The sequence below is a fragment of the Cyanistes caeruleus genome, chromosome 26 (assembly GCF_971803275.1).
Source record: "Cyanistes caeruleus chromosome 26, bCyaCae1.hap1.1, whole genome shotgun sequence".
Taxonomy (NCBI): Eukaryota; Metazoa; Chordata; class Aves; order Passeriformes; family Paridae; genus Cyanistes; species Cyanistes caeruleus.
Genome location: NC_141726.1, coordinates 5,120,138 through 5,145,000, shown reverse-complemented (window position 1 = coordinate 5,145,000; position 24,863 = coordinate 5,120,138). Strand labels below are relative to the sequence as shown.

Below are 24,863 nucleotides of genomic sequence, written 5' to 3'. Positions count from 1 at the left end.
CAAACTTCAACTGCTTCAACAGCTTCTTCTGCTTGTTGCTGAAGCGATTGTCCTGCTCTGCACTGGTTCCCTGGAGCACAGCAAACAACAGATTCAGTCTGGGGGGCCTTCAACCACCTCCAAGGATTATTTTCCCACGTGTCTGCACAGTGCACCAGTGAAACCAATCTCTAAGGCTGTTTTTCTGTCATTTATTCCAAGCAAAAGAAGCCTTTCCAGGTGCTTTTCAATTTTAGCTCTCACCAAGTGCTGAGAATTTTGGGGTGAGCAGCTCCTGAGCCCCACAGTGACACCTCAATCATAACCCCCCACAAATTAAAGTATGAGCAGCAACAAACTGCCGGGAAAAGGCTTTATTCATTTCTTTATAAAAGAAATAAAGTGTTTTTCCTCTGCTCAGGAACAAAATCTTCCTGTTTGCTTACAGTGACACCTCTGAAACCTTTGGGCAGTTTCCCTGAGGCAAAGCAGGGAGCAGAGAAGTACAAAGAATGCATTTTATTGATTATGCTGTTAAAAGTTCACTGACTGGCTCCACTGCCATGGACAGGAGCTGTAGGTTAATTCACTATGGAGGGAAAGGCCTGGAAGTCCAGTTCTGGAAAATTTACTGGCAGAGAAGTAAACAGAACCAGGCAAGAATCAGAAGAGACACAGGGCTGCATCCAAATCCTGGTGGGCTGCTCATGACTTAGGACAAACCCACAACTTGGGAAATTTATTCTAGGAACCAATGTGACTGATGGAGATCAGGGAATTTTATATAGGCAATTCTCAGTGGAAGAACAGGGCTCAGTACAAACAAAAATATAAAATGTCAAGGAATGAAATGGTAATAAAGAAGATAAACCCCCAAATTCTAAGTTGACTTTGGTCAGAAAGCACCTGGAATTAACAATATAACACATTGCAAAGTCATCAGTTACTGAAAGTGAACAATCCACTGACATTCCCATTTGCTATTCCAGAACATGGGAATCTAAAGTCTGACTGTGCCACAGGCACTTCCAGGGATTAAAACTCTTTACAGTATTTGCAGACTGCTCTGAGGCTTACAAAAAACCCCACGATACTTGCCAGTTCACTCAACAACTGAATGTTCTTTTGGGGTTTTTTAACATTATTTCACAATCCAGAAGGGAAATGGAGGGGAAGTTTCTTGTTGATAACACATGGCAAGCAGCAAAAAGAACCAAACAGGACAGAGCAAGGGGGCTACAGGAATTTAAAGACAGACAAAATAAGTTTGCACTGAAACTCCACAGAAATGTGAAGAACTGACAGAATTATAAATAGAAGGTTGCTTGGTATGGGGAGTCCAAATTGCTGCTCTGCTGCAGTTCTGTCATTTCACATTTGGTTCCTCCTGAACCCAGAATAAAACCAGAACACTGTTCACAGCCCCATTTCAGTGCCATGCTGCTTTGGTTTTTATAAAATGCCACCTTCCAAAGGCCTGTTTAAAAGAATATTTGATTTCTAATCCAGAGTTTGCAGCCCCAGTAATCCCGCTGTCAGTCACAAGTACCTGATTTGTAAACCTTTTAACAACTACATTACAGCAAGTGTGGATTTCATCTGCAATTATTTTTCCCAAGTTAGTTCACGAGCACAGAAGTGAACTAAGGGAAGGGTTATGTTTGCTGCCGTGTTTTAAAAGCATTCTAGCCGCAGGAAATGGAAATAATATGGGCTGAACAAATGAATGAACCTTGAAATTTAGATTGGTTTTCAAAATTATCACCGAAATCCTCAAAATAAGGTCATTTCTATTAATGGAGGAAAAAGCAGAAAGGAAAAAGACCCTGGGTAGGTTTCATGGTCTCTGCAGAAAATGCAACACAGCTGTAAGACTAGAAGAAACTTAAGAATTAAAAACAAAATACCAACGTATAAATACATCCTATCTTCTTTTGCCAAGAAACAATAACCTCTAAAAAAAGCTCCATAAAAATAAGGACAGGGTTATTTATTCCCTTTGAACGAGGACACTGAAGAACGTGGACAGCGCAAACCCGGGCTCGCCCCTCAAGAGCCCCACGGTCCCTTTTCCTCCCCCGCAGCTCGGGGGTCGCAGCGGTGACACGACCCCGCGTGGGTCGGGACCTCCGGGGTCGAGGCCGCTCAGAGCCCGACGCGGGGCCAGCCCCGGGGTGGGGAGAACCGCAGAGCTTCCCCCCGTGCCGAGTCCTGCCCGGAGCCGCTCGATTCCCCCCCGCCGCCGCCCGGGCCGCGCCGCCGCGGCCTCTTCCCGCCGCCATTTTCTCCGCGGCGAGGAGCCTGCGCAGGGCGGGGGCGGGGGGGCACGGCGGCGCCGCGCGGGGCAGCGCGGCTCCAGCGCGGCTCCAGCGCGGGCCTGCAGCGGGGCCGAGCGCTGCCCCCGTGCGCCGGCGTGACCGCCGCGCCGCCCGCCCGCCCTCAGGGCCCCTCGGGCCGGCACTTACGCGGAAGAACCCGGCGTCCATCTTGGCTCCTCCGCCTCCTCCGGGCCGCGGCGCGCGCTGCCGTCCCGGCGTGCACCGCGCGCCCCCTCAGCCGTGCCGGGGGTGGGTGGGGGGGGAGGGAAGGCGGGAGGGGCGCGAGGGGGTGGGCGGGGCCAAGCGCGCGCCGCGCAGGGTCCCCCTCCGCCGTTTGCTGATTGGTGGAGGCTCGGCCCGCGCGCGGGAACCGGGCCAATGAGAGAGCGCGGCTGCTCCGGCGCGCGCGGGAGTGAGCGCCGTGTGAGTCGCGCTCTCGCGAGGTGTTGGCTCCTGAAGCTATTGCCGATGTCGACATCTCGCGAGATCTCAGCTGCCCTCACGGCCGCGGTCCCCTCAGGGGCGGCGACGGGGCCGGGCAGGTCCGTGAGGGCACAGCCTCAATCCTCGGGAGCGGCCCCTCGGCTACCTCCCGGCATAACAGCGGTCCCTGGGCGGGAGGCAGGGCTCTGAAGAGGTCACAGAATCCCAGAAGAGTTGAGGCTGAAAGGGGCTTCTGGAGATCATGCAGTCCAATCCCCTGCCCAGGCTACTGGAGTAGGTGACACAGGAACAGGTCCAGGTGGGTTTGGGATGTCTCCGGAGAGGAAGATTCCAGGCCCTCCCTGGGCAGCTGTTCCAGGGCTCTCACACCCTCATGGAAAGAAGTTCTTCCTCATGTTGAGGTGGAACTTGTGGTTTATTTTATAGCCATTGCTCCTTGCCGTGTCCCTGAACAGAGTCTGACACCATCCTCTGACACCCCTTGGAGATATTTTATGGATTGATGGGATTGCCTCTCAGCTTTCCCTTCTCCAGAATATCGAGGCCCAGCTCCCGCAGTCTCCCCTCATGAGGGCGATGCTCCAGACCCCAAACCATCTTTGTGGCCTCCACTGAAACCCCTCCAGCACCTCCTCGCCTTTATTGTTCTGAGTATAAGTCATGAGCTCTCCACCCCATCCTGCTCAGGACAAACTGGTGTGTCTCCTGAGCTGAGTTACAGATGCATTTTTTTAGGAAATATATTGTTTATGGGACTCAGGTTAAAAAACCAAGGGAAATTACCATATTTCATCTGCTTAGACTTGTAACGATCTGAGTTTTGCACAGCCAAACTTGGGAGAGTGCTCGACTTGTCTGCTGAATAGCCCTGGCACTGTGGATGAGGGAATTCAGTAAAGTTGACAGCTAAAGCTGGAATTACTTTACAGAACCCATGGGAAGGCAGGAGGACACTAGGTGGAGCTCCGTGCTCTCTGCTGGGATAAGGAGGATGGAAGTAAAGGGGGGGAAACTGAGTTTTGGGGTCAGGACTTACCCAGCAGCAAAAAAATAAACATTTTACCAGAGTATCTGTAATAGTGAAATTCCAGCTGGAGAATCCGACCTTCTGAGGATCCTGTAGAACTTTTAGGAGGGAAAAAAAACAACCATTGATTCTTGCAAAACAGGGCCAGCTAAAGGGGAGCATTCCCAAAATCTGTGTGTTTGGAAGTGGAACCCGGGGGCCAAATCAGGGCAGGTTGGATCAGCCCTGAGGCAGCTGCTGGGAACAGGGCAGGGAGAGTGTGGGATTGTTCCTGGAAAGCTCAAATCCACAGCAAATGGCATAGAATAGGGATTTTTGTTTCTTGAGAAGGTGGTTTTGCTTGCTCAGCGTGAGCTCTGGGTTTTGTTGCCAGGAGGGGTTGTGGAGCCTTCCAGTAGGTGCCAATGTGAGGCAAATTTTACTGGTATTTGAATTTTTCAGCTGGAGCAGTGCTGGTGTGGTCACAGCAGCTGGTTTGCTGCCAATAATAGTAATTCTGTGAAACTGGAACTGCTTGCAGTAGTTCTGCTTATTCTGCTTTTGAACTTCATTGGCTTGAAATGAAGCAAATGGAAAGTAAACAAAATTTTCTAGAAGTAGGTCTGGCTAGGGATGTTAAAATCAACAACAGTAAGATGGGCTTATCCTTCCTAAAATAATCTTGATTTTGATCCCATGGAACAGCTCAGAGAACATCCAGAGATAGAAACAGAAAATCAACCCCTTTATATTTTTTTGGAAAAAAATTAGATAGGCATCTGCTGTCCTTTCTGAATTATTAAATCAATACTCCCTGCCACAAAAAATAAGGTAGAGAACCAGGACAAGAGAAATATTTACAAGGAGATTCATAAACTTCACAAACAGCTGTCTCAATATTTGGTTTGGAATCCAAACCATGCTTCAGTTTCAGCCAAAAAAGAATATTGCAAAGTGATTTAATTTAGATTCTGCACAATAAAAATTACCGTTTAGTTAAACTGACCTGCTCAAGAGATCCAAGCTTATTGGAAAAAATATGAAATATAAAATCTCAGACAATCTGCCAGTCAGTGTCTGACAATACTGCTCTGTGTTCCTACCCCGTGGGCTGTGAGTGTCCCTGGGAATTCCTTTGTGCCACTGCTGCACACCCACAGCCCTCACAAAACAACCTCACTTTGGGTTGGTTTCGAGAATAAAAAATTGCTAAAAATAATTGGGTTGCACCAGAGTACAAAGCCTTGCAGGGTGAGCAGCACATTGGGGTTGCACAGAGCCTCCCTTGCTTTATCCAAGCTGATGTTTTCTATTTCCATGCTTATTTTTTTCAGTTAAAGAACTCAGATTTTGTGTAAGACAAAGCATTCTAACACAGCTCTAGCCATGAACCTGAATTGAGAGCAAAACTCCCCCAGACACTGAGTTCCTTTGGAAACAGAGTTACAGAGTTTATAGAAATAGTTTAAAAATACTTGAAAAGAAGAAGTAACATTTTTTTCTTTAACCTGTACACATGTGGCACTAGAAACATGAAATATGAGTAAAGATAAATACAATTTCAATACCTCTTGTACTACCCATCAGATATAAAATAAACCACGAACCTCTTCCATGTAACTCATAACAAACTCAGGTCCAACCTGAGTTTGTTGCATGTCCAGACCTTTCCTTCTGTTTATCAGCAGAACAGAAAGGGTTCAAAGTCTCTGAGGAAGCAAAAGTTCCACAACACCTGGGCATCTTCTCTTCTTGGTTTATCCAGGTCCAGAAGAGACCTCGCTGCCATCCTGATGATTCCTGGACTTCCACTTGTTATTTCAGTCATAAGAAAAGTGTCTAGACCTCTGTTTTTTCTCCCAAAGAAAGAAACCAGGATTTATATCATTTTACAGAGGGAGTAAGAGCTGGTTGCTGTTCCCAGTGCAGCTCTGCCGCGGAGCCCCAGGTCCATGGGATAACAATTCCATCTCTTCTCTGGCAGGAAGGGCGAGCGTTCCCGGTTACCTGCTCTGCAGGTGGATGTCCACAGGGATGAAGGTCACCGAGGGCTGCTGGGCCAGGCTGTGGCTGCTGTGCCCCACGGGAGGTGGCACTGCCAGCTTGGAGGATTTGGGTTCCAGCTCCCGCCGCACTCTCATGCGCCTGGCAAAGGTAAAAGGGGAATTGGCACCAGGGCTGGCACCTGGAGTGGTCTCTCCTCTCCCAGGGTAAGTTTTGGGGAGATTCCCACACAACCCAGTCAAACCAAGCCAGGATTTCATCCCAAAGATACCCAAAGTCCTCCCAGAGCATATGTGAGCTCTGAGAAGTGAATCGAGCTCCCCCTCTGGCAGCCTTGGTGCACACTCAGACCTTCCCTGCATCACCAGGAACCCTTAAAAAGAGCTCCCACCACACAGCCTCCATCAAGGAGCTCTTTGTGCTTCCTATGATCCATCCACAGAGTACTGACAGTGAGATTCAGTACACTGCAATCTCTGCTTAGATTCTCCTGGAAATTTTCAGCACCAAGCCCTGAAATGCTCTGTTAGCTGAGAGCAGGGACTTTGGTTCATCCTGCTGTGACTTGGTGACTACAGGAGTTAGCCACATACCTGTTGTATGTTTTCAGGATGAGCAGAACCACTGTGAAAATAATAATCACCCCCACCACGATAGCAGCAATGATTGCTCCAGAACCTGGGAGAGAAGCAGGAAGGGAAAAAAGCCATATTTACAAAGTTGTCACTGTAATCTTTGAAGTTTGATGAGTTCAAAGTCCACTTAAAACCAAAAAAAGCCACCACCCCACTCCTTTCCTTACTTTGATAGAGACTTTGTTCTTGAGACTTTGTGGTCACATTCACTGAGAGCTGAGTGTTATCGGTCAGTGGCGTGGCCGTCGTCATCTTGAGTCAGCTGCAGAGGTGAAAAAGGAGTGAATTCCTAAAATATTAACCCAAATTTCATGGTGCTAATTAGGCAACTGCCCACCAAAGGCTCAGAGATGAACTGGAGTTCTTCATATTTTCATTGTGGTGGAAACCTGGCCCTACCAAAGGAATGTAAATTGGTACAAAGGAAATTTTGGTACAATCTTGAGCAATTTGCTTCAAAATGTCTCCTGGTCAGTGATAATAGGATAAAATAAAATATGAACACAATAATGTGCTTTAAATGCTTTGGGATTTTAGATTATCACCTCTGGTTGAGATTCAGATCACTGAGCAATGAGTGTGAATGATTCTGCACCCAGAATTCAGCAATGTCTTGAGGGAAGGGAAAAACTCATCACAGAAAGGTTTAGAAACTCCATTATAAAATAGCATTTAAGGGAGCTTCAATCACCTAACATGGAGAAGAAAAAACATTCAGTCCTTTCACTTGGAGCTCCAAAAGTGTCAGGACAGCCCCTGAACAGGGATATTGTGAGTTCAGCCCAGTGTCAGCTCAGGTCTGTTATTGGAAGTGGGTGAACTTCCAAGGGCACAGCTGAAAACATGTCTTGTGTTTTGGTGGGTAAAAGTGTGGATCTGGAAAGAGCAGCCGGGATGTTTGCTGGTTTTATAAGGGTTTTCCAAGTGTCCCTGGAAACCCGAGCCATTAAAGGGCTCCTTCAGCCCGAGAGGGGTGTGAGCACCAGTTCAAAGAGCCCTCTGGAACAGCTCAGCTCCCAGCCCCAGAGCTGAGACACTCCAACTGCCCCTTGAAAAATAAATTATCCTTCAGCACTTGATATGGAACTGAGTTTCCCACTTCAGATGCTGCCCAGTACAACCAGGCAGGGCTCTGGTGCTCCGCTGGGATATTGTGTGGCATGGTAACTTTAAATTTACACAGAACAAGATAAATAGCCAGAAATAATTCAGTGGAAATCAGTTGTTAATAAAAATTAATACCAATTAAAAACCTGCAGAGCAGGTCAGTGAGGAATAAGAAGGATCAGGAAGCAGCAAGAAGGGAAGTGGTTGGTGTCTGAGTGGGGTTCAGGATGAGAACTGCAAGGGCCAACTCTTCAAACGCTTCAGTCCCCTCAAGTTAAAAGTTTGGTTTTCTTCTTTTAATCTAAAAACCAAACTAACTTTGCTCTGATCCTGTAACTGGGTCATTCTCCCATGAGTGAATGATTCCTTTGTTTAGCCAAAGCCAAGTTAATTCAGCAGCATGAGCATCAGTTGAAATATTTTATGTTTAGACTCTGCCCAGCCCTATTGTCCAGCACAGGGTTCACACACACCTCAGAGAAGGCACCAGAACTCAGGGACAGCTGTTCCTGTCTCCTCTCTGTGTAGGGTGGTAGAACCTCCATCCTCCCATGTGGATGAAGGTTCTACCAGTGACAGCAGAGGCTCAAGAGACTCATCATGAAAAGCTGAGCAAGTGTTCTGACTATGGGCATAATTCAGAGAAATCCACATCCAGATCTCACCTTGTGGCTCCTGACTAGGCCAGTGCAAATGCCAGATCTACAGAAGCCTTTTTTTCCTCCTCTGGCTACCAAAATAAAAATTCTAAATAAATAAGGCTGAATATTTTAATATTAAGCCATGAAATATTCATCCTTCTGACCTTCCCTTTGGGTCAAAGCACCTTGGGAATAGGGAGCTGTTTGTGCATGAGTCACCCAGACCCAAAGAATTTTTATTGTCGTAGTGAAACCGCCTGTTTACGAAAAGGATTAATTTATCCAGCAGGCTGCACCAATCTGAGGTGCAGTTTGAAAAATGCATCAGGTGGGGTTTTTTCTGCTTTGTGTAGAAAGTCTAGAGGTCCAAGGTCTGTGTCTCCAGCCAGGATGGAAGGTGCCAGTCCTGCTCTTACTTGGAGTTCCAGCTCCATTCCTGCCCCGTGAACCAGCAGGTTACACCTGACCAAGCCTCTGCTGCAAGAAAGACCCAGCAAAGGCCAGCAAAATCCATGGGAACCTACTGATTTTCAGCCTGGATCCTACTCTGTTCAGAAAAACGTTTGGAAAATCAGGAGTGCTGGATAAAAGCCATTCAGCAGGGGAGAAGAAGTGGACTTTGATACAGTAATCACAGGACATTCTTTGTCCATGACACAGGGCTGCACTTCCCCCTGTGCACACACACCTGCCTGGGCTCTCAGAGCCTCTCATTCACCCTCACTCTCCACCCTGCTGGTTATTTTTGCATCCCCACGTTATGAAGCTGGAAATGTTTCCATAAAGTTCAGCTTTGGGCACATTTCCATTTCAAACACCTTGGCAGATACAGGGGATAGGTTGTTCTGGCAAGTGGGAGCAAGGCCCCCTTTTCTAAAGCCTCCCTGCTGCCCCTGCCCTGGGTTTGTTTGTGAGGAGATGGGGATCAGAGCTCACCTGTCAGCAGCACCTGGCAATTACAGAGGGGTTTGAGGTTTGAGGTTTTTCCAGGATGGCTGGACTTGGAGAGGCAGCTCCCTGCTAGGGAAGGCAGGTGCTGGTTAGGAGAACACAGATTCAGTGCTTTCACCTGGGAAAAGGTGGGGTCTGTGTGGAGCTGGGTTGTTCCAGCCCTCACCTTCCCAGCAGCCCGGGAACACCGCCAGGGATCGAGACAAGCTGTGATTTCAGAGAGTAATAAAAACACAGCGTCCTTCAGTGAGACCTGAACGTGCCTGGGTTTACCTTGAGAGGCTCCAAAGAGGGAGGAAGGAGGAAAGAAAAGCCCAAGTTCAAAGTGGCCTGAGGCAAACAAGCCTCCCTGTGTGAGCCTGAGTGTCCCCATGTCAGGGCAGCACCTTTAAGCATTTTCTCAGGTTCTGGCATGAGCTGCCCAGGTTGAGCTGCTGGTAGAACACACATTAAAAGTGGTTCATTGCCTTGCCAAGACAGAGACACAAACTGCAGGAGCAGCACCAACTAAAAACCCCTCTGTAGTTCTACCTGCCTGGCTTAGATCGTGAGAGGCACCAAAACCCCTCAGCTCCCACAGGTGACAAGAAGTGACAACAGGACCCCCAAAAGGAACACCCTCATTTCTAAAGCCATGCCTGGAAATAGGAACTTGATAGATTTTTGTCACTGATTTGCCCAGGAGCGGTGTCTGAACCAGATCATGAACTGCACATTGCCCAGTTCTAACTTTTTTTGTTTTGCCTTAAAATTCTGGGCCACACACACTTCTCATTCCCCTCTGTGAATGCAGTTATTCATGGGAATGACAGGAACTCCACCATGTTCAGATCCTAAAACCACCCCAGACGCTTCAGGGATGTGCAGGATATGGAAGAAAACAAGCCAGAGGTATTTTCCCACTAGTTCCAGGCCAGGATCTAACACTGGGATCAAGAGACTTGCTTAGATACTTGGGAAATATTCAACAGAACCAGGATTTGGACTTAAAACCCTGGAAAAACGGATTAAAATGGAAAAAAACCCCAAGCACCACCACAATGCTGTCAGAGCTTGCCTATGCCAACTTGTTGGATCTGTGAGGCACCTTCCCCTCTGCAGAGCCCTGAAGACACACACTTGCAGCTGACACCTCACACTTGCAGCCTGTTCTCCACCAGAACTGCTTGGTAAGCCCTCAGTGCCCCAGTCTGGCACCCACAGAGGGACAAGGACTCTGAAATCAGACTCTGAAGTCACTGCTCTGCCTTTGTCTCCTGGTTTGTAATCGTTAAATCAACCCCTCCTGCCCACCCAGCACAATGCAGCCCATCAGTGAAAGCTGTTTACAAAAGGCTACGCTTCCTTTAGCAAAGACTTCCTGGGGCATTAAATACATTAATTACCAGGGAAATCCAGAAATCACCATTCAAACCTGTCAGCAGCTTCAGTGTGTTCCCAAATAATGCAAGCAGTGTAATTTTGCTCTGTGCTGGAGACACTCAGTGAACTGTAACACAATGCTCTGAGCTTATGAGTTCTTTTCCTGTTAAATATTACTCTGCCAGCTCTTTCCAGCATGCTGCTCAGCAGATTGGGAAAAAAAAAACCCAAAACCACAAACAAATAACCACCAACAAAGCCATATTTATAGTGCCAGGGTTGAATAAGTCAGGACAAGAGTTTCAGCGTCCCCAGTGATGAAAGGACACCGCCGGCGATGGAATGAGCTTTCAACAGCCGCGCAGGCTTCTCTGTCTCCGGCAAGGAAACCGCGCCAGAGCAGTCCCAGTCCTGTCCCTTAAGGGAACAACTGCTCAAGCACCAGCTGAACACAAAAACGTGCGAGAACATCTGCTCTCTATTTCTTTCTGGTTTAGAGGTACCGATAAAGAACTCGCGTTTCCCCCGAGACATCCACAGTGTCTCGCACACAAACGTGGAGTAACCGCGATGCAACCACGGCTGGAGCCGGCGGCAGAAAGGAGCGGAGCTTTGGGACAGAAAGGAGCGGAGCTTTGGGGCAGAAAGGAGCGGAGCTTTGGGGCAGAAAGGAGCGGAGCTTTGGGGCAGAAAGGAGAGCAGCTTTGGAGGAGAAAGGAGCGGAGATTTGGAGGAGAAAGGAGCAGAGATTTGGAGGAGAAAGTGCCAGAGCTTCGGGAAAGAAAGTGGCAGAGATCTGGGGCAGAAAGCTGATAAAACACACATTAATGGTTACAATTATCCCCGTTCAAGAGCGGTTCCTACACCCGAGCCTCAGCCGTCGCTACTCACGGAGGATGCTGCGGGCTCGGGGCTCCGGTGCTGCCGCAGCCGCTCCCTCCGCCCGCCGGGGCTGCGGGGCTGCCCCCGCCGCCGCTCCCGCCCCTTCCCCAGCCCGGAGCTGCCGAGCCCAGCCCCGCTGCTGCCGCGGGGAGCCCGGTGCGGCCGGAGCCCCGGCACAGACCCGCTGCCGCAGGTGCCTCCCCGGGGCCGCCCAGCCCGGCCCGGCCCCCGGCGCCGCCTCCCCGGGCCCGTGCGCGGCTGCGGGTGCCCCCGGCCCCGCCGGGCAGCGGCTGGGGGGGCATGGAGGAGCCTGGAGGAGTCTGGATAGGCCCCCACGTCTCACAGCGAGAGTTCCCAAGCTTTGGAAGCAGCCCGGTTTCTGCGGCTTTTCGATGCCCAAAGACCTCCAGGCGCTTCGGGAGAAGGATCCCAAGCACATCCAGCCCAAAGACTGATCGAGCGGTTTTGTCCACTCGTCAGTGGAATCAAAAGGATCAAACTGGAAAGGAATCTTTGATTTTGACCTGTACTTCGTTGGCTTTATCCTGCAGAGAAGTGTGATCACAATCCCTGTCTGGATTTTTCCTGTGGACATCACACTTTAAAAAGGGATTTGTCCCCTGCCTGGACCTGATGCTGCTCCCATAGGAAACCAGAAAACCACAGGAACAAGCCACAGCCCTCATTTAGGCTCCATTCGTGGTTTAGGGTTGTCGAGCTGTTGTGCAGGAGATGTTTCCCCCCATTCTGCACTTCAGCTGCCCCAGCTGCAGCCACCTCATCATCACCCACCTCCCTTATAACGCAGCCTGAAGCAGAACAAAACCTGCTCCTTACAGAGTCCCGTCTCTGTATGGAAGGCAGCAACAGGGGGATCCTGATGGTCCATAGACATTTGCAGTGGATTCCTTGGGAAGTCACAGAGTCCATTTGGGCTGAAAAATGATCCTTCCTTTCCTTGCAGCTCTCTCTTTCCTCCTCCAGAAATATTTGTGCCCCTAACACAGCTCGTGCTTCACTTTGGTGTCCAATTTGGCTGGTTTCTACACTGAATTCACAGAACACAACCACAGAGGCTTTTTCACCAGAGACCAGTTTCCAGATCCAATTATTTAGCAAATGTTTTGTACAGCCACAAAGACCCTAATTAGTCACTTCCAGCTCAATCCCACTGAAGCTCATGCAGCTCCTTAAAACCCCAGAAATCCCAGCAGGGATTACTCACCAATCATCTTTCCAAGGGAATAAATTTCACTTGATTGGTTTCTTTACAATGATTGTCCCATCCTGCATAAACAAGCAGGAGCATGAGGTTCTCCCGGGAACAGGAGTGGTTTTCCAGCCACAAACCTTCCCTGGGCTGTATCTCTGGAGAGCAGAAGGGGCTTCTGTCAACAGCAGCCATGAATGGGAAGAGGTATAAATGTAAGTTAATAAAAATAATTAATAACTCAATTGAAGTAGTACAGGAAGGGAGGCACCAGCCCCTGTGAACGTTGAACAGCCCAAGTAAAAGCAGATGTGAGTTCCCAAAGCCTCTGTGACAGCAGAGAGGGAGGGTGGGACTTTCCCAAGGGTTAGTCCCTCACCACATCCTAAATTTGTAGCTGTTTACTATGAGTTAGAGCCACACACCGGCTTTATACACTGTTAAATGTATAAATACATTTGTATAATGTATAAACATTTATACATTGTTACTGTAAAGCTCTGCTGCCAACATCAGTGACCCAGTTTGCAGGCACCAACCCTGAGCTTATCCCATTAAAGGAAGACCAAAGGAGACTCTGGGATGCTCCATAAAAATCCTGATGATGTCAATGAACATCAAAGGACAAAACATAACTCTGAATTAACTCCAGGCTCATTACAGTATTACCAGCCCCTAGGAAGCAACACAGCCTTACAAGGTGTGGAGTCTCACCAGATTTACCATGGAGCAGGTTTTGACTCCTCCTGAAACACCAGCTCAGCTCCCAGCTCTGCTGGTAAATCTGCAGCTTGCACCTGGCAGGGCAGAGCAGAGCCTGGAGTGTCTCAGAGAGAACAAAGAGGGAACACATATCACAGCAGGTATCAAGACCAACTAAAAATTCATTGAGTTTGGAACTGTATTGTGAAATCAGGCCCTCAGTGATCTCCACGCACCCACAGCCTCAGAAATAACTACCAGACCCTGCTGGGAGGGATGAAGGGAGCTGAGGTGACCTGTCCAGGAGGACGGCACAGCTCAGCCTGGCTGCCCTGCTAGTCCCTGCTCCTGTGATCCCAACACAGAGCTACAGAGGACAGGAATTGGTTATTTTTGTGTTTTATGTAAGAGCAAACCAGACTGCCAGAATGTCTTTCCCACTGCCTCACCCCGGTCCTGCTGATGGTTGGAATATGTTCCCTTCACCAGGGGAATCAAACATTCCCTCTACAAGCCTGAGCATGCCAAAGTGTTACACTACAGAGACCTGGTTCAGAGCAGGATTTTAACACATTAGGTAACATCTAAAATACAGTGTTTTCTACCTGCTAGGCCCTGCTCTTGTTTTATGGAGAAGTCAGACCCTGTGAACCCTCCCTGGAACTGTGAGTGACTCAGGGACAGCCCTGTGTCACACCTACTCACATCTCAGGGTCAATACCCACAGGAGGAGAAATCTTTTATCTTGCTCTGCATTTTCTCCAAGGGGATGAAGCTTGGCTGGGGTCTCTTTCCACACCACTAATCCCTCCTAGCAAGTTTTACACTGAGAGTGGAGCAAATAAAACCCAGTAAGATTCACAAACCGGTCTTCTCTTCTGGACTCAAAAATATCTCTAATCCAAACCCAGACAGAAATGGAAATTAGACCTGTTAGGGAATAAATGAAGCAATTGGAATTTTATGCAAAGGATCTTTCCAGGGGAAGCAGTTCTGTGACGAGACAGAATGGGGAGCTGCAATCACAGGTTCTCAGCTAATATAAAACCCAGGTACTCCCATAACTCCAGAACACAAAGAAACACCACATGTTTCAGCTGCTGCTCAAGGAGAACATTTTAAAGGAATTTGGTGTGTTTTTTTATACAAAGTGCAAGCTCAGAAAGGGCTGAGTTGGCGCTTCTGTGCAAGCTTGCTGCTAAAAACAGCCCTTCCCAGCAGGTCAGTGATTAGAGAAACAGCTTCTGGTGGGGGGTACTGAATCATGGCGTGGAGGGAATAAACTCCAGCTTCATTTGCCAAGGCAGGCTGTCACCCTGGAGTGGAGCAGAATCACTTCTGATATTGATCAATGGCTTCATTAAAGCTTTGAAGCCTCTGTTTGGCTCCTTCCTCCCCCCCAGTGGTCCCTGCAAGGATCCCAAATCCCTCCTGTGGGTCCCTGCCACCCCCAGTTCCAAGGCACAGAGTCCCCATCCCATCTGCCCATGAGAACACTCAGCAGTGTTCGTCACCATTAAAAATCTCAATACCCATCCTGTCCAGCATGGAACACAGTTCAGATCCCAAGTGTGAATGGCACTGCTTTGTTTTATTTGAAGTATCTTTACACAATGGAAAGTGCTGGAATGTTGTTGCACATTTTACACGTTTATACATCAACAACATCACGCTTGATTCTCCTTATAAAACTGTTTCTGAAGGTTTTCCACTTACTCCTACTTACAGCAACTTCTACACTGGGGTAGAAATGAAATAATTTAAAAAATAGAAACACCACAGAGAATCCAACCCAGACTTCTGGAATTTCAAAAATCCACAAGCCTGCTGGATAACACAGGTTTTTGTTGGGTTTTTAACCTTAATTTTAATTCCATGGAACAGTGAGACAGTGAAGCTGGACTTGGAGTGATTTCAATACCTGAAGAGAAACGTAAATATCACACCTGTGATGGACAAACCCCGCTTCCCTACTTTTTTACTCTGTCCTATTCCTGCCTCTGGAGCAAGGACTTGCCTGCAGGATCCCACTTTGAAGCTGGTGGCAGGAGGGATCCTGAGCAGGCACAACAGAGTTGAAAACCTCCACATCCATGAGAATCCCTGCCCATTCCTTTTCCCCCTGCTGTCAGTCAAGTGAAAACACTTCTGGAAGTTCAAGAAGCACGTCAGGTACAGCTGAAACACACTGAAATGAACCTGAAAAATCTGAATTTCAGAATGATTTCTACACAGGAACATCAGTAGCCTGGTTTGTTCACAAATCATTTTATCTTTTTAAATAGAAAAAAAGAAGAATCTGTCTAGACTAAAAAAGTTTGGCTATAAAATAGCATAAAAGCACAGGAGCAGGTGTTGTTATACCAAGGCATATTTTCCTCCTACTAAAACACTTAACACAAGATCACAAAATCAAAGATCTGTATTCTAAAAGATGCATCCTGGTCTCAGAAGCAGCAGATGCTCTGTCAGACACACAGGAAGCCACACAGAAAAAGTCTTCATGAAAAACAGCAAACAAGGGCTGAAACTGCATAAAAACTGGCAAAGCCAGGCAACTGATTGTCTTTGAAAATACAAAACAGACTGGAGAAGTTAACAATTAACCCTTGGATGTTTTAGCTCCTGCCAGGACCTAACAGTCACTGGATTTATTCAGATGTGGAGGCCGTCCTAAGGACTGGAGAGGAACAAAAAGCCCCAGATTGTCAGAGAGGATCAGACACAACACACTCAACAGCTGGATCCATATTTCACTCTACCACTGTAATTAACTCCTAATTAGGTGTCAGTGCATCACCACAGACAGCAGAGCAGGAGTGTTGGTGATAGACTCAGGTTCTTCCTCTGGTGTTCTCCTCCCTGTAGTCACCAACCCCCCCTGAATTCAGCTCCTCTCTGTATTTGTGCCTCATGTCAAACTACAAACACACACCCGGTATTTCTGAGAAAAGCAAAGGTTAACACCTCAGCTGGCAAGGAATCTGAGCAAAGAGAGTGCATTTCACTTGTGTTTAACACTAGATTAACTGGAAGCTGTTGGACAGATCAGCTTTCAACTGCTGTACAAGGAAGTTGCTGGAACCCACTCGTGACAGGAGGAGATTATTTCAGCACTTGGAACATCACACTGTACAACAGAGAGCAAAGGGCGACATCGTAAAAACCAAAACACAGCCGGACTCCCTAATTGTCACTATTTCAAGTCAGGTGGATTTGCTACACTTGAGGGGGACTAGTCCCTAAAATTAAAGTGCTTTTCAGAGCATTGGCATCCAAAATCTTGAACATGAGCGACAACTACAAGTCAGATCTGTTGTGACCTATAGCAGCAGCACAGACAGGAACACAGCGCCGGGTGCCTGGTGTCGGAACCACGTGGAGCAGCTCAGCTCTAGCAGGGCATTGTCCCCCCCACCTCCAGGGCACACTCGAAGGCTTTGGAGTCACTCAGGATGGTTGGGGGCGGGTCTGGGCGCCGCGTCTGCAGGATCTTCTGTTTGGGGTTCTTGATCTCCTCCTCCTCCTCCGTCTCACTCTCACACACGTGCACAACCACGCTGGGGGTGGAGTCTGTCCCTGCGTGCAACTCGTACTTCTCCCCTGAGAGCAGCCAGCAAGAGGCAGGTTAAAAACACCCCCCAGGAAAAGCATTTACTTCAAAAACCCCTTAATAACTTCAACAACACAACCAAATAATCATTAATTCCCATCTTTAATGTGCTCAACATCCACTCTTCACCAAGCCTCTGAAATGCCTTAAAACAGTCCCTGTAAGGACATTTTGAATACATTCAATCTTTTAATTGACATTTGGAGGAAAGGAGGGATGTAAAAAACTCCCAGGAAGACATCAGAACACAAGCAGCAAACACATTTCTAAGTGACATCATTTGTGCTGTATATTTCTGTGACATCTGTAAATTAAAAGCTGCAAAAGCATTTGAGCACTTCAAGTCTCCCCATTTCCTGCTTTTCACGGAAAGCAAACAGTACATTTCCCAGGAAGACTTAGAAAGAAGTTGATGATTAAAACCAAAAAGTCCCTAATTGGCTTCCAGACATCCTTAGTAGCTGGAGCTGCTCATCTGAGAGACTGAGATTGTTCCTTAATCCCGAGGCTCTGACAAAATTCAATATATGGGTGTGATGGAGCCACTCCCTCACAGTCCAGTCCTGTGCTCACTTTCAATCAAATAATTAAGTGATGGATCATTTCCCACAAGAAAGAAACATCACATAAGAGAGACTCAGTTTCTTCTCACAAAAAAGGACGAGTAGATAAACTCCCTCAATAACCACTTTTGAAAGGAAGTACCAAACAAAAGCAGGTAAATTCCCTACCTGGCCCCAGCTTGGAGACAGCACAGAGCAGGTCATAATTGATCAGAGGAGTTGCATCTTCACTCTGTTTCCATCCCACTGGGGGAGAGGCAGGGGGGGAAATCAGGAACTGTTTCACAGGTTGTGGAGGAAGGAGGTAGGACTTGTCCCCGATTTCACTGGACACCTGCACCTGCAGGTAAAGCCAGGAGACAGAATGCACAAATATTTATTCCTTTTTTATTTGGTGTATTTCCCCACTAATACACATCCATGTGCTGCACTTAATTCAGCCTAACTTTAAAATCAAAACTAGTTCAGCTCTTGTCCAACATCTCAGGGAGCTGCTGCAGCTCAGAACTTGTGCAGGGGCTGCTGTGGGAGACCTGTGCCACTGCAACAGGGACAAAGCACCTCTTAGAAAGAGACTTTGGGACCCACTAATTTAGTTCCAGGCCCTCTGTGTGTCTGGGGGAAGGTGGTTTGGTCACTGTACAGAGTCTGTCCCAACCAACCTCAGCTCAAGATGAACAAAAAAACCTGTGCCCTAAAATTTTGACACAGCTCAGTGTAGAAGATTGAGGTGATTTCAGATATTTACCCCAAATGAAGCTCATGGGCAAAGGAGGAATAAAGAAACAGAGACAGAGGTACAAGATCTCTGTGTCCCACTGTACCTGTGCAAAGTAAAGCTTCAGCTTCTTCCCGCTGAACTCGGTCTCGTGCAGCTCTATCCGAGCTCTTGCTGCTGCCTCGGGGTTGCTGAAGTTTATCCTCACCCTCCTGAAGCTTTTGAACAGCTGGAACGTCACCTGTTCATCATAGACTCTGAAAAGTGCTTCAAACCTTTCCTGGAGAGAAGCACAAACATTCCCCAGGTGCAAAATGAACATTCTCACTCCGTGAAAAAACATTTTCCTTTATTTTCCTCTCCCAAATCTCATCCGTTTCCCAAATCACCTCAACCTGCACATTCCACGCCTCCCTCCCTGCCTGTAAATCCACACTCAGGGCAGCACAGCTTTGTCTCACCGGTTACTCTGAATTGCAAGAGCAAACCGATGTGAATGAGCCCAGAAACTCTGAATACACAAAGTGCCACCTAGTGAGAGCTACTCAGAGGTGCAGGTCTCCAGAAATACTGGTACTTGCACACGATTTTCATCAAGGGTCTACAGAAATACTCTGCAAATCAGGTAATTTTTGCATTAGATAAACCAAAGTATTGATTATGTAAGGAAAATGTCAAAATTATCAGCATGAGTAAGATAATACAAGATTTTTGTCTCTTCCACAGTAAACACAAAACCAAAAAAACTGAAAAAATATCCATGGGTTTATTGAACATGAAATCTTATCCTCAAGTTCTTTAAAGATTGGTGATTGTGTTGGCATGAAAATCAATTTCATGGTTCTAAAACCCAATTAATAATTTTCAGTTATGAAATTCAATTAATTTACCAGCTCTCTGATCTGCCTCATTTACAGATTTATTTTTTTCCACATGTGAATGCAGGAGGAAATCTCCTGGTGTACATTTTCATCCACTGTAAAAACTCAGATTTTAAATCCCTGGATGAGAAGTCTGCAAGAAATCTCTTTGCAGTTTTATTTACTAAGTTCTGATAATATTCTCTTATTCAGTGATCTACATAAGCCAATAGGCAGAAAAGGAATCCTCAATGAAAATCTCTTTCCAGGGTCCACAGTTAATTTGTCTGACTCCAACAGACTTGGATCTCTCCCAAAAATCCTGATAATGGTTATTAAAACAATGACAGATTCAGTTAAACAGCACTGAAGAAACTCTTCAGATGATGCCCATGTTTGCTTTAACACAAATAATGTTTTTTTGCACCATTTTCTCCAACCCACAAAACATCAGGGTCTTTATTAAATCACAAAATCTCTTCCTGCTGCACAAAGGCCAAATTTTGTACCTGACAAACACAGAATTGCAATTGAGTGGCTCAACCCTGCAGCAGAGAAGAGTGAGGATGTTCCAGTCCTGCCATTCCCCCCACAAAGGGAATATCTGAGAATGAAACAAGATGTTCTTTTACCCTGTCTGCATTTCTCACCTTCTGCTCTTTGAACTAAACTGGATAAAACACTTCCAGGTGCAATGTGAAAGGCCAAATTCTTTAATGAGTTCAAACCAAAAGGCTGCCACATCTCCCTGGACACAGCTGGGATGCAAGGACAATGAGGGAATTCTTTCATGCAATGGAACTCATTATTCCTGATGCTCTTGGAAGCAAATGGAATTAAGATTTGACTGAATAAAATGCTAACAGGCCAGATAAAATTTACTTTATGACAAGGTCTTCATAAGCCACTTTCAAGGTGTTCAACACAAATCCTGCAAATTTCATCGTTTTATCACTCTTTTAACAGGATCCTTGCCTTGAAATAAAATATTGACATTGGCAGATTTTATTTTTAATTTTTAACAATTTAATAATAATTTTTTTTTAAAACTTCAGATTTTATTTAAATCTGCCTTTGGATATTGTATCATGATGTTTGGCTAAAGAGAAAAAAAATAATAATCAGAAGAGCTTTTTATTAGAGCAGCATTATTTTTTATTAACAGTTTCCAAGGCCAGAGAAGTGTGGTATTATCTGCCTTGGGTAACTGCTCTGAGCTTCCCAGGAAAATACTCTGGGTTGGGTTTTTCCCTCAATTATAATACGCTTAATACACGGAAAACCTGGACAAAAACGTTCAATAGAACACTGAGAACACCTCAGGCTCCTTCCCCCTTACCTTCTCCTCCTGTACCTCGAACACGGCCTCGTGAACGCTGCAAGCGAAGAGTGAGGTAGGCAAGTCACTTAAATCCATCATCTCTTCCAAATCCTCTTCATTTTCACCAAAAATCATCTGTTCCTCCTCCTCCTGGTCGCTGCTGTACAGGTCTGACTGGCTGTCACTCCAGGACTTCATGGAATCCCTGAGCATCCTTCCCCCACAGCAGCTTCTGCTCAGGTGCCAGCTTCCAACAGGGCCCTGCCAGCCAAAAATCCCAAACCAAATGTCAGGATACCACATCTTCCTTCTCCCACTGTTGAAATTCACAAACAACAACAGGAACCCACGTGAAATTTGTTCTGTCCCCCACGAATCAGCAGCACCACGTCCTCCTGCTGAGGATGGAGGGAGGACTCTGCTGTTCCATCAGAAGGAAGATAAAGTCACCCCATCAAGAAACTGCAATTTCTCCTCCCTTTATTCTGACAGGAATCCAAAATGACAGCACTGTTCTAGAAGCTCTTCTGCATGGCACACTTTACACTGAGCAACAATGTCTTGTTTAATCATTAAAACCATTTCCTGGCTAATCAGAGCAGTCCTCTGGCATCTGAAAAAATAACTTTATTTCATCAATGAGAGCACGTGGACAAAGTTAAATCATCTCTCCAAACCAACCAAAATCTGAAACCTCCTGATGTAAATAAATGCCCTTCTCCTACACCTTTCCCATAGGTAAGAGTACCTACAGACAGGAGTAGACACCTCAAGGAAGACAAAAAAATGCAAAGAAGCAAGAGACTAAAAACAAATAGAAAATATTTTACTGGAGTGGACCTTCCCCTGCAAAACTCCTGAGGTTATCACACTGCTGTGTGTTGAGAGAAAAACCAGTTACTGCTTCTGGGTTTGGAAAGAGTGATAATTTGTGACACAACACTAAAAAAAAGGCAAGCAAATATATGATGTGTCATTGGCAATGATCTCATTTGAATATTTGCCTAATGAGGGGGGATTAACTGGGTTAATGACAGTGACTGCCCAAACCCATGCACACACCTGGGGATCTCAACTCTGCTGCCCAGCACGGCAGGAAGGATGGAAATCTGGAGAAACAGGCAGCTGGTGGAAATCTCAGTTCTTGCTGATTCATACAAGAAGGGGAAAAAAAAGGAACAAAAATGCACCAAAATGGTGAAAACAAAAGGCACCATCTGGCTCTGAGGAGATCTGGGCTCATCCAAACAGAAGCAGGACAGACACCCACATCCAGCCAAGCCCTGGTGGACTGAGAGCAACATTCCAGCCTTGGCCTGCTCCTGATCCCACATTCCTGAGGGATCAAAGCACCCAACCACAAACACTGCTCCCAACACCTGCTTCTCCAACAGCCCAAAGAACAGGGAGACCTCCAACAAGGACAGAGCAACACTGGCAGAAGAAAAGGAGAGTTTGGAAAGTAAACTCAAATGCTTGAATGAATGGTGAATCAAACACAGAGTGAGGAACACACAGAGCAACTTGAAATTGGTCAAGTGAGGCTGTCTGAGCCTCACTGCAAAACAAAGTCAGGGCAGCAGTGACATTAAACCAAATCCAGGTGTGACAGCTCAGCACAGAGTGCTCCTGCAGAGAGCACTGGGCTATAGAAACTACTGCAATTATATTGTATTTTAAAATTAAGATTTCATCATAGTTCTGTTCTTTTTAATCATATACCTACATGGTTAATTCTATCTTTTTTTTCCTCAGATAACTGATTTTTCATTACTTCACCCAAATCAATTCAAAACACCTGAATACAGAGCAAGGCAAAAATCTCCCTGACATCAGGATGAGACAGGTGAGACTCATGTATGAATATTAATTAAGAAGTAGTGTGAGAAACTGCCCTGTCAGAAGTGTTATTTGAACAGATTGGGTAGAACTATTTACTGTGCAATTATTAGAAAGCATCAAAATCAGAAAAAGGACATGATAAACTTGACAGGTACAGGAATGTGATTATCAGTGCAACAGCCAAACTGCTCTGCTTCAGCAAAAAGGGAATTTCTTCACTTACCTTCTTGGAAAGGTGAGAGATTCCTATTTTTAAATTGTCTGATATGAATGGAGATATGCAAATCTTAGTTATTTATTACAATCAGCTTATTCTTATCACAGTAATAACAGCAATAAAATTATAAGCAATTTCATTGCAATACTTATTAGCAAACTATTGGATCACTTGCTCCATCACAGATTTCATATTAAACAGCACAATTTAAGGAGCCCAAGATCTAAAGACACTGAGATCAGACCTTTCACTAAGTCCTTTCTTCTGAGCATTAATACCTGCTTATCATTTAAATACCAGCTAACAGGGAAATGATTCTAAACAAAGTCCCCAACTTCACAGAAAGCTGAAAATCATCGCATAAAAATGAAAGCAAAGCAGCTTCTGCCATGGGTAGCTCTTCACGGCACAGGCAGCTCCGGGGAGTTTTCCTTGGCATCCTCTGGGCCAGCAGCTCATTCAGTCACATCCCATCGCTCAAGGAATGTGAGGACTGGAAACGGCGTGGCAATTTCCACAGGAACAGTTCGATCTGCTCTGATAGGGAACGCACAGGAAAAAATTCTTCCCTGGGAGGATGGGGAGGCGCTGGCACAGGGTGCCCAGAGCAGCTGTGGCTGTCCCTGGATCCCTGGCAGTGCCCAAGGCCAGGCTGGACCGGGCTGGGAGCTCCTGGGACAGTGGAAGTGTCCCTGCCACGGATGAGCTTTGAGCCTTCCCACCCAAACCATTCCACGATTCCAAACCCTGGGGCCGATCCCGCAGACCCCACGGAGCTGCCCTGGCGGGACAAACCCGGGGCGGGGCCGGATCCCTGGCTGCGAATATTCTTTAATTCAAAACCCCAAACCCTCGATCTCCGCCCTGAAAGAGGATGAAAACAACTTCCCCGCCCGTACCCACGGCCCTGCCCCGACGGCGGGGCCGCGTCTCAGCTCACCTGCGGACGGCTGTGCCTGAGGGGCGGCGGGAGCGCGCGGCGTCCGTGTGGGGCGGCGGGAGCGCGCGGCGTCCGTGTGGGGCGGCGGGAGCGCGCGGTGTCCGTGTGGGGCGGCGGGAGCGCGCAGCGCCCGCGGCTCCCGGGGCGGGGCGGCGGCGGGAACGCGCCTGCGCGCGCGTCCCCCCCCCGCGGCTCCTCCGGGAGCTGAGGGAGGGTGTGAGGGGGGTCGGTGACCCGGATGGAGAGAGGGAAAGGAGGGGATGAGAGAGGGAGGGAGGGATGAGGGAAAGGAGGGGATGAGAGAGGGAGGGAGGGAAGGCGGGAGGGAGTCGGGGGCTCTGCGCATGCCCCGGCTCCGCTGAGGGGTCGCGGCGGGCGCGCCCCGCGGGTCGGGTCCCCTGAGGGGCCGCGCGGTCCCGGCCCCGCCGCCGCCTCCTCCCCCGGGGCGTTTCAGGCGCCCCAAAAGCGCTCTGGGGACACTTGGGGAGCTGTTTGTATGGCACTGATCCAGCCCTGGAGAGGCGGTGGGAGCCCCACGGTCTCTGTGGGAATGACTGAGCTCAGAGCGATGAGAATTTATTTTAAAATGCTGCAAATCGCCCTCGGAGCAGCTTCCGGACGAGGAGTTAGTGGCTGCTGTGGAGGAAGGAGCTGCCCAGAGCAGCTGTGGCTGCTCCTGGGTCCCTGGCAGTGTCCCAGGCCAGCCTGGGACAGTGGGAGATGTCCCTGCCCATGGCTGGGGTGGCACTGGATGGGCTTTAAGGTCCTTTCCCACCCAAACCAGTCGGGGATTCCGTGATTGCTGCGCTGGCATTAATCAGGATGGCTCTGCCATCAGCCTCGGCCACCTGCCAGCTGGGAACAGTGACAGTTCGTGTCCTCTTCGGAGTAAATCACAGCTTAATCCAGCCATGAGATGGTTTCAGCCAGCCATCATCTGAGCTGGGTGATACATCGGTGCCTGTGCACATTTACTTCTAAAGAAAACACAAACCAACATCCTTTCTTTGGTTTTTCACAAAAAAACCCCACGCAAAACTATTAAATTTCACTGACATGAACATTGAGTTCAACAGCTTCGTCCTCACTTGGAAAGACAGAAGACAGCGTGGGTTTGTGATAGAAGTAGTGAAAATTCTGTATCTGAAATATTTTCTTTTAAATTTCAGAAACAGACAGAGAGATGCTAAGATTCTCTACGAGGTGATTTGTCCACCTTTCCCTCATAAGACAAAAGCCCAGCAGATCTCTAGGAAGGTAAGATCAGTCTCCTGTCCAGGTAAAGGGATTCTGCTATTTAGATGCAGTGCAAATTCAGGTGGTAACAGGTTACCCTCCATCCTCAGCCCTCCCTTGCTGCAATCTCCTGCTTTATCGATCCAATACCACATTTTCCTCCCTGGCCAACAATAGATTCTGCTTTAATACCACTAACTCCAACATTTGTGTCTATTTCAGTGCCATTTTAAACACTCTGTCTCTGGCAATAACACCTCGTTTGTAGCATTCCTGTAACACTCCTGACATCAGTGGCACATCTTTGTATCA

At 47.4% G+C, this 24,863-nt stretch overlaps 3 protein-coding genes and 1 long non-coding RNA gene across 20 annotated transcripts in view; 1 reads left to right on the top strand and 3 right to left on the bottom strand.

Annotated features, from left to right (window-relative positions):
• Nucleotides 1-2,623, bottom strand: part of SRRM1 (serine and arginine repetitive matrix 1) — a 17,148-nt gene extending 14,525 nt beyond the window's left edge. For all 14 annotated transcript variants that reach the window (XM_086863545.1, XM_086863546.1, XM_086863551.1 and 11 more), the window contains exons 1-2: nucleotides 2,445-2,623; nucleotides 1-70 (exon numbers count right to left, since the gene is read on the bottom strand). The exon at nucleotides 1-70 is cut by the window's left edge and continues 20 nt beyond it. In XM_086863545.1, coding sequence (XP_086719671.1) covers nucleotides 1-70; nucleotides 2,445-2,465 — 91 coding nt within the window. In that variant the 5' untranslated portion in view covers nucleotides 2,466-2,623. The remainder of the gene's footprint in view (nucleotides 71-2,444) is intronic.
• Nucleotides 2,624-2,701: 78 nt separating this feature from the next.
• The window catches only part of LOC111939110 (uncharacterized), a 30,430-nt gene continuing 8,268 nt past the window's right edge, over nucleotides 2,702-24,863 (top strand). For both annotated transcript variants that reach the window (XR_015279376.1, XR_015279375.1), the window contains exons 1-4: nucleotides 2,702-3,039; nucleotides 5,732-5,901; nucleotides 22,072-22,162; nucleotides 24,485-24,572. This is a non-coding gene — a long non-coding RNA (uncharacterized LOC111939110). The remainder of the gene's footprint in view (nucleotides 3,040-5,731; nucleotides 5,902-22,071; nucleotides 22,163-24,484; nucleotides 24,573-24,863) is intronic.
• Nucleotides 4,472-11,418, bottom strand: NCMAP (non-compact myelin associated protein). 3 transcript variants are annotated; one of them, XM_023941173.2, is made up of 4 exons: nucleotides 11,339-11,418; nucleotides 6,554-6,648; nucleotides 6,345-6,429; nucleotides 4,472-5,892 (listed from the first exon to the last, which is right to left on the bottom strand). In XM_023941173.2, the coding sequence occupies exons 2-4, from the start codon at nucleotides 6,636-6,638 to the stop codon at nucleotides 5,751-5,753; spliced, it is 312 nt and encodes a 103-aa protein (XP_023796941.1). In that variant the 5' UTR covers nucleotides 6,639-6,648; nucleotides 11,339-11,418; the 3' UTR covers nucleotides 4,472-5,750. The 3 variants fall into 3 exon arrangements, with proteins under 3 accessions (XP_023796941.1, XP_086719669.1, XP_023796944.1); XM_086863543.1 differs by lacking the exon at nucleotides 11,339-11,418 and adding an exon at nucleotides 11,271-11,338; XM_023941176.2 differs by lacking the exon at nucleotides 11,339-11,418 and adding an exon at nucleotides 9,071-9,153.
• Nucleotides 14,812-20,575, bottom strand: RCAN3 (regulator of calcineurin 3). The gene is made up of 4 exons (XM_023941172.2): nucleotides 20,335-20,575; nucleotides 18,242-18,415; nucleotides 17,586-17,757; nucleotides 14,812-16,844 (listed from the first exon to the last, which is right to left on the bottom strand). The coding sequence occupies exons 1-4, from the start codon at nucleotides 20,527-20,529 to the stop codon at nucleotides 16,636-16,638; spliced, it is 750 nt and encodes a 249-aa protein (XP_023796940.1). The 5' UTR covers nucleotides 20,530-20,575; the 3' UTR covers nucleotides 14,812-16,635.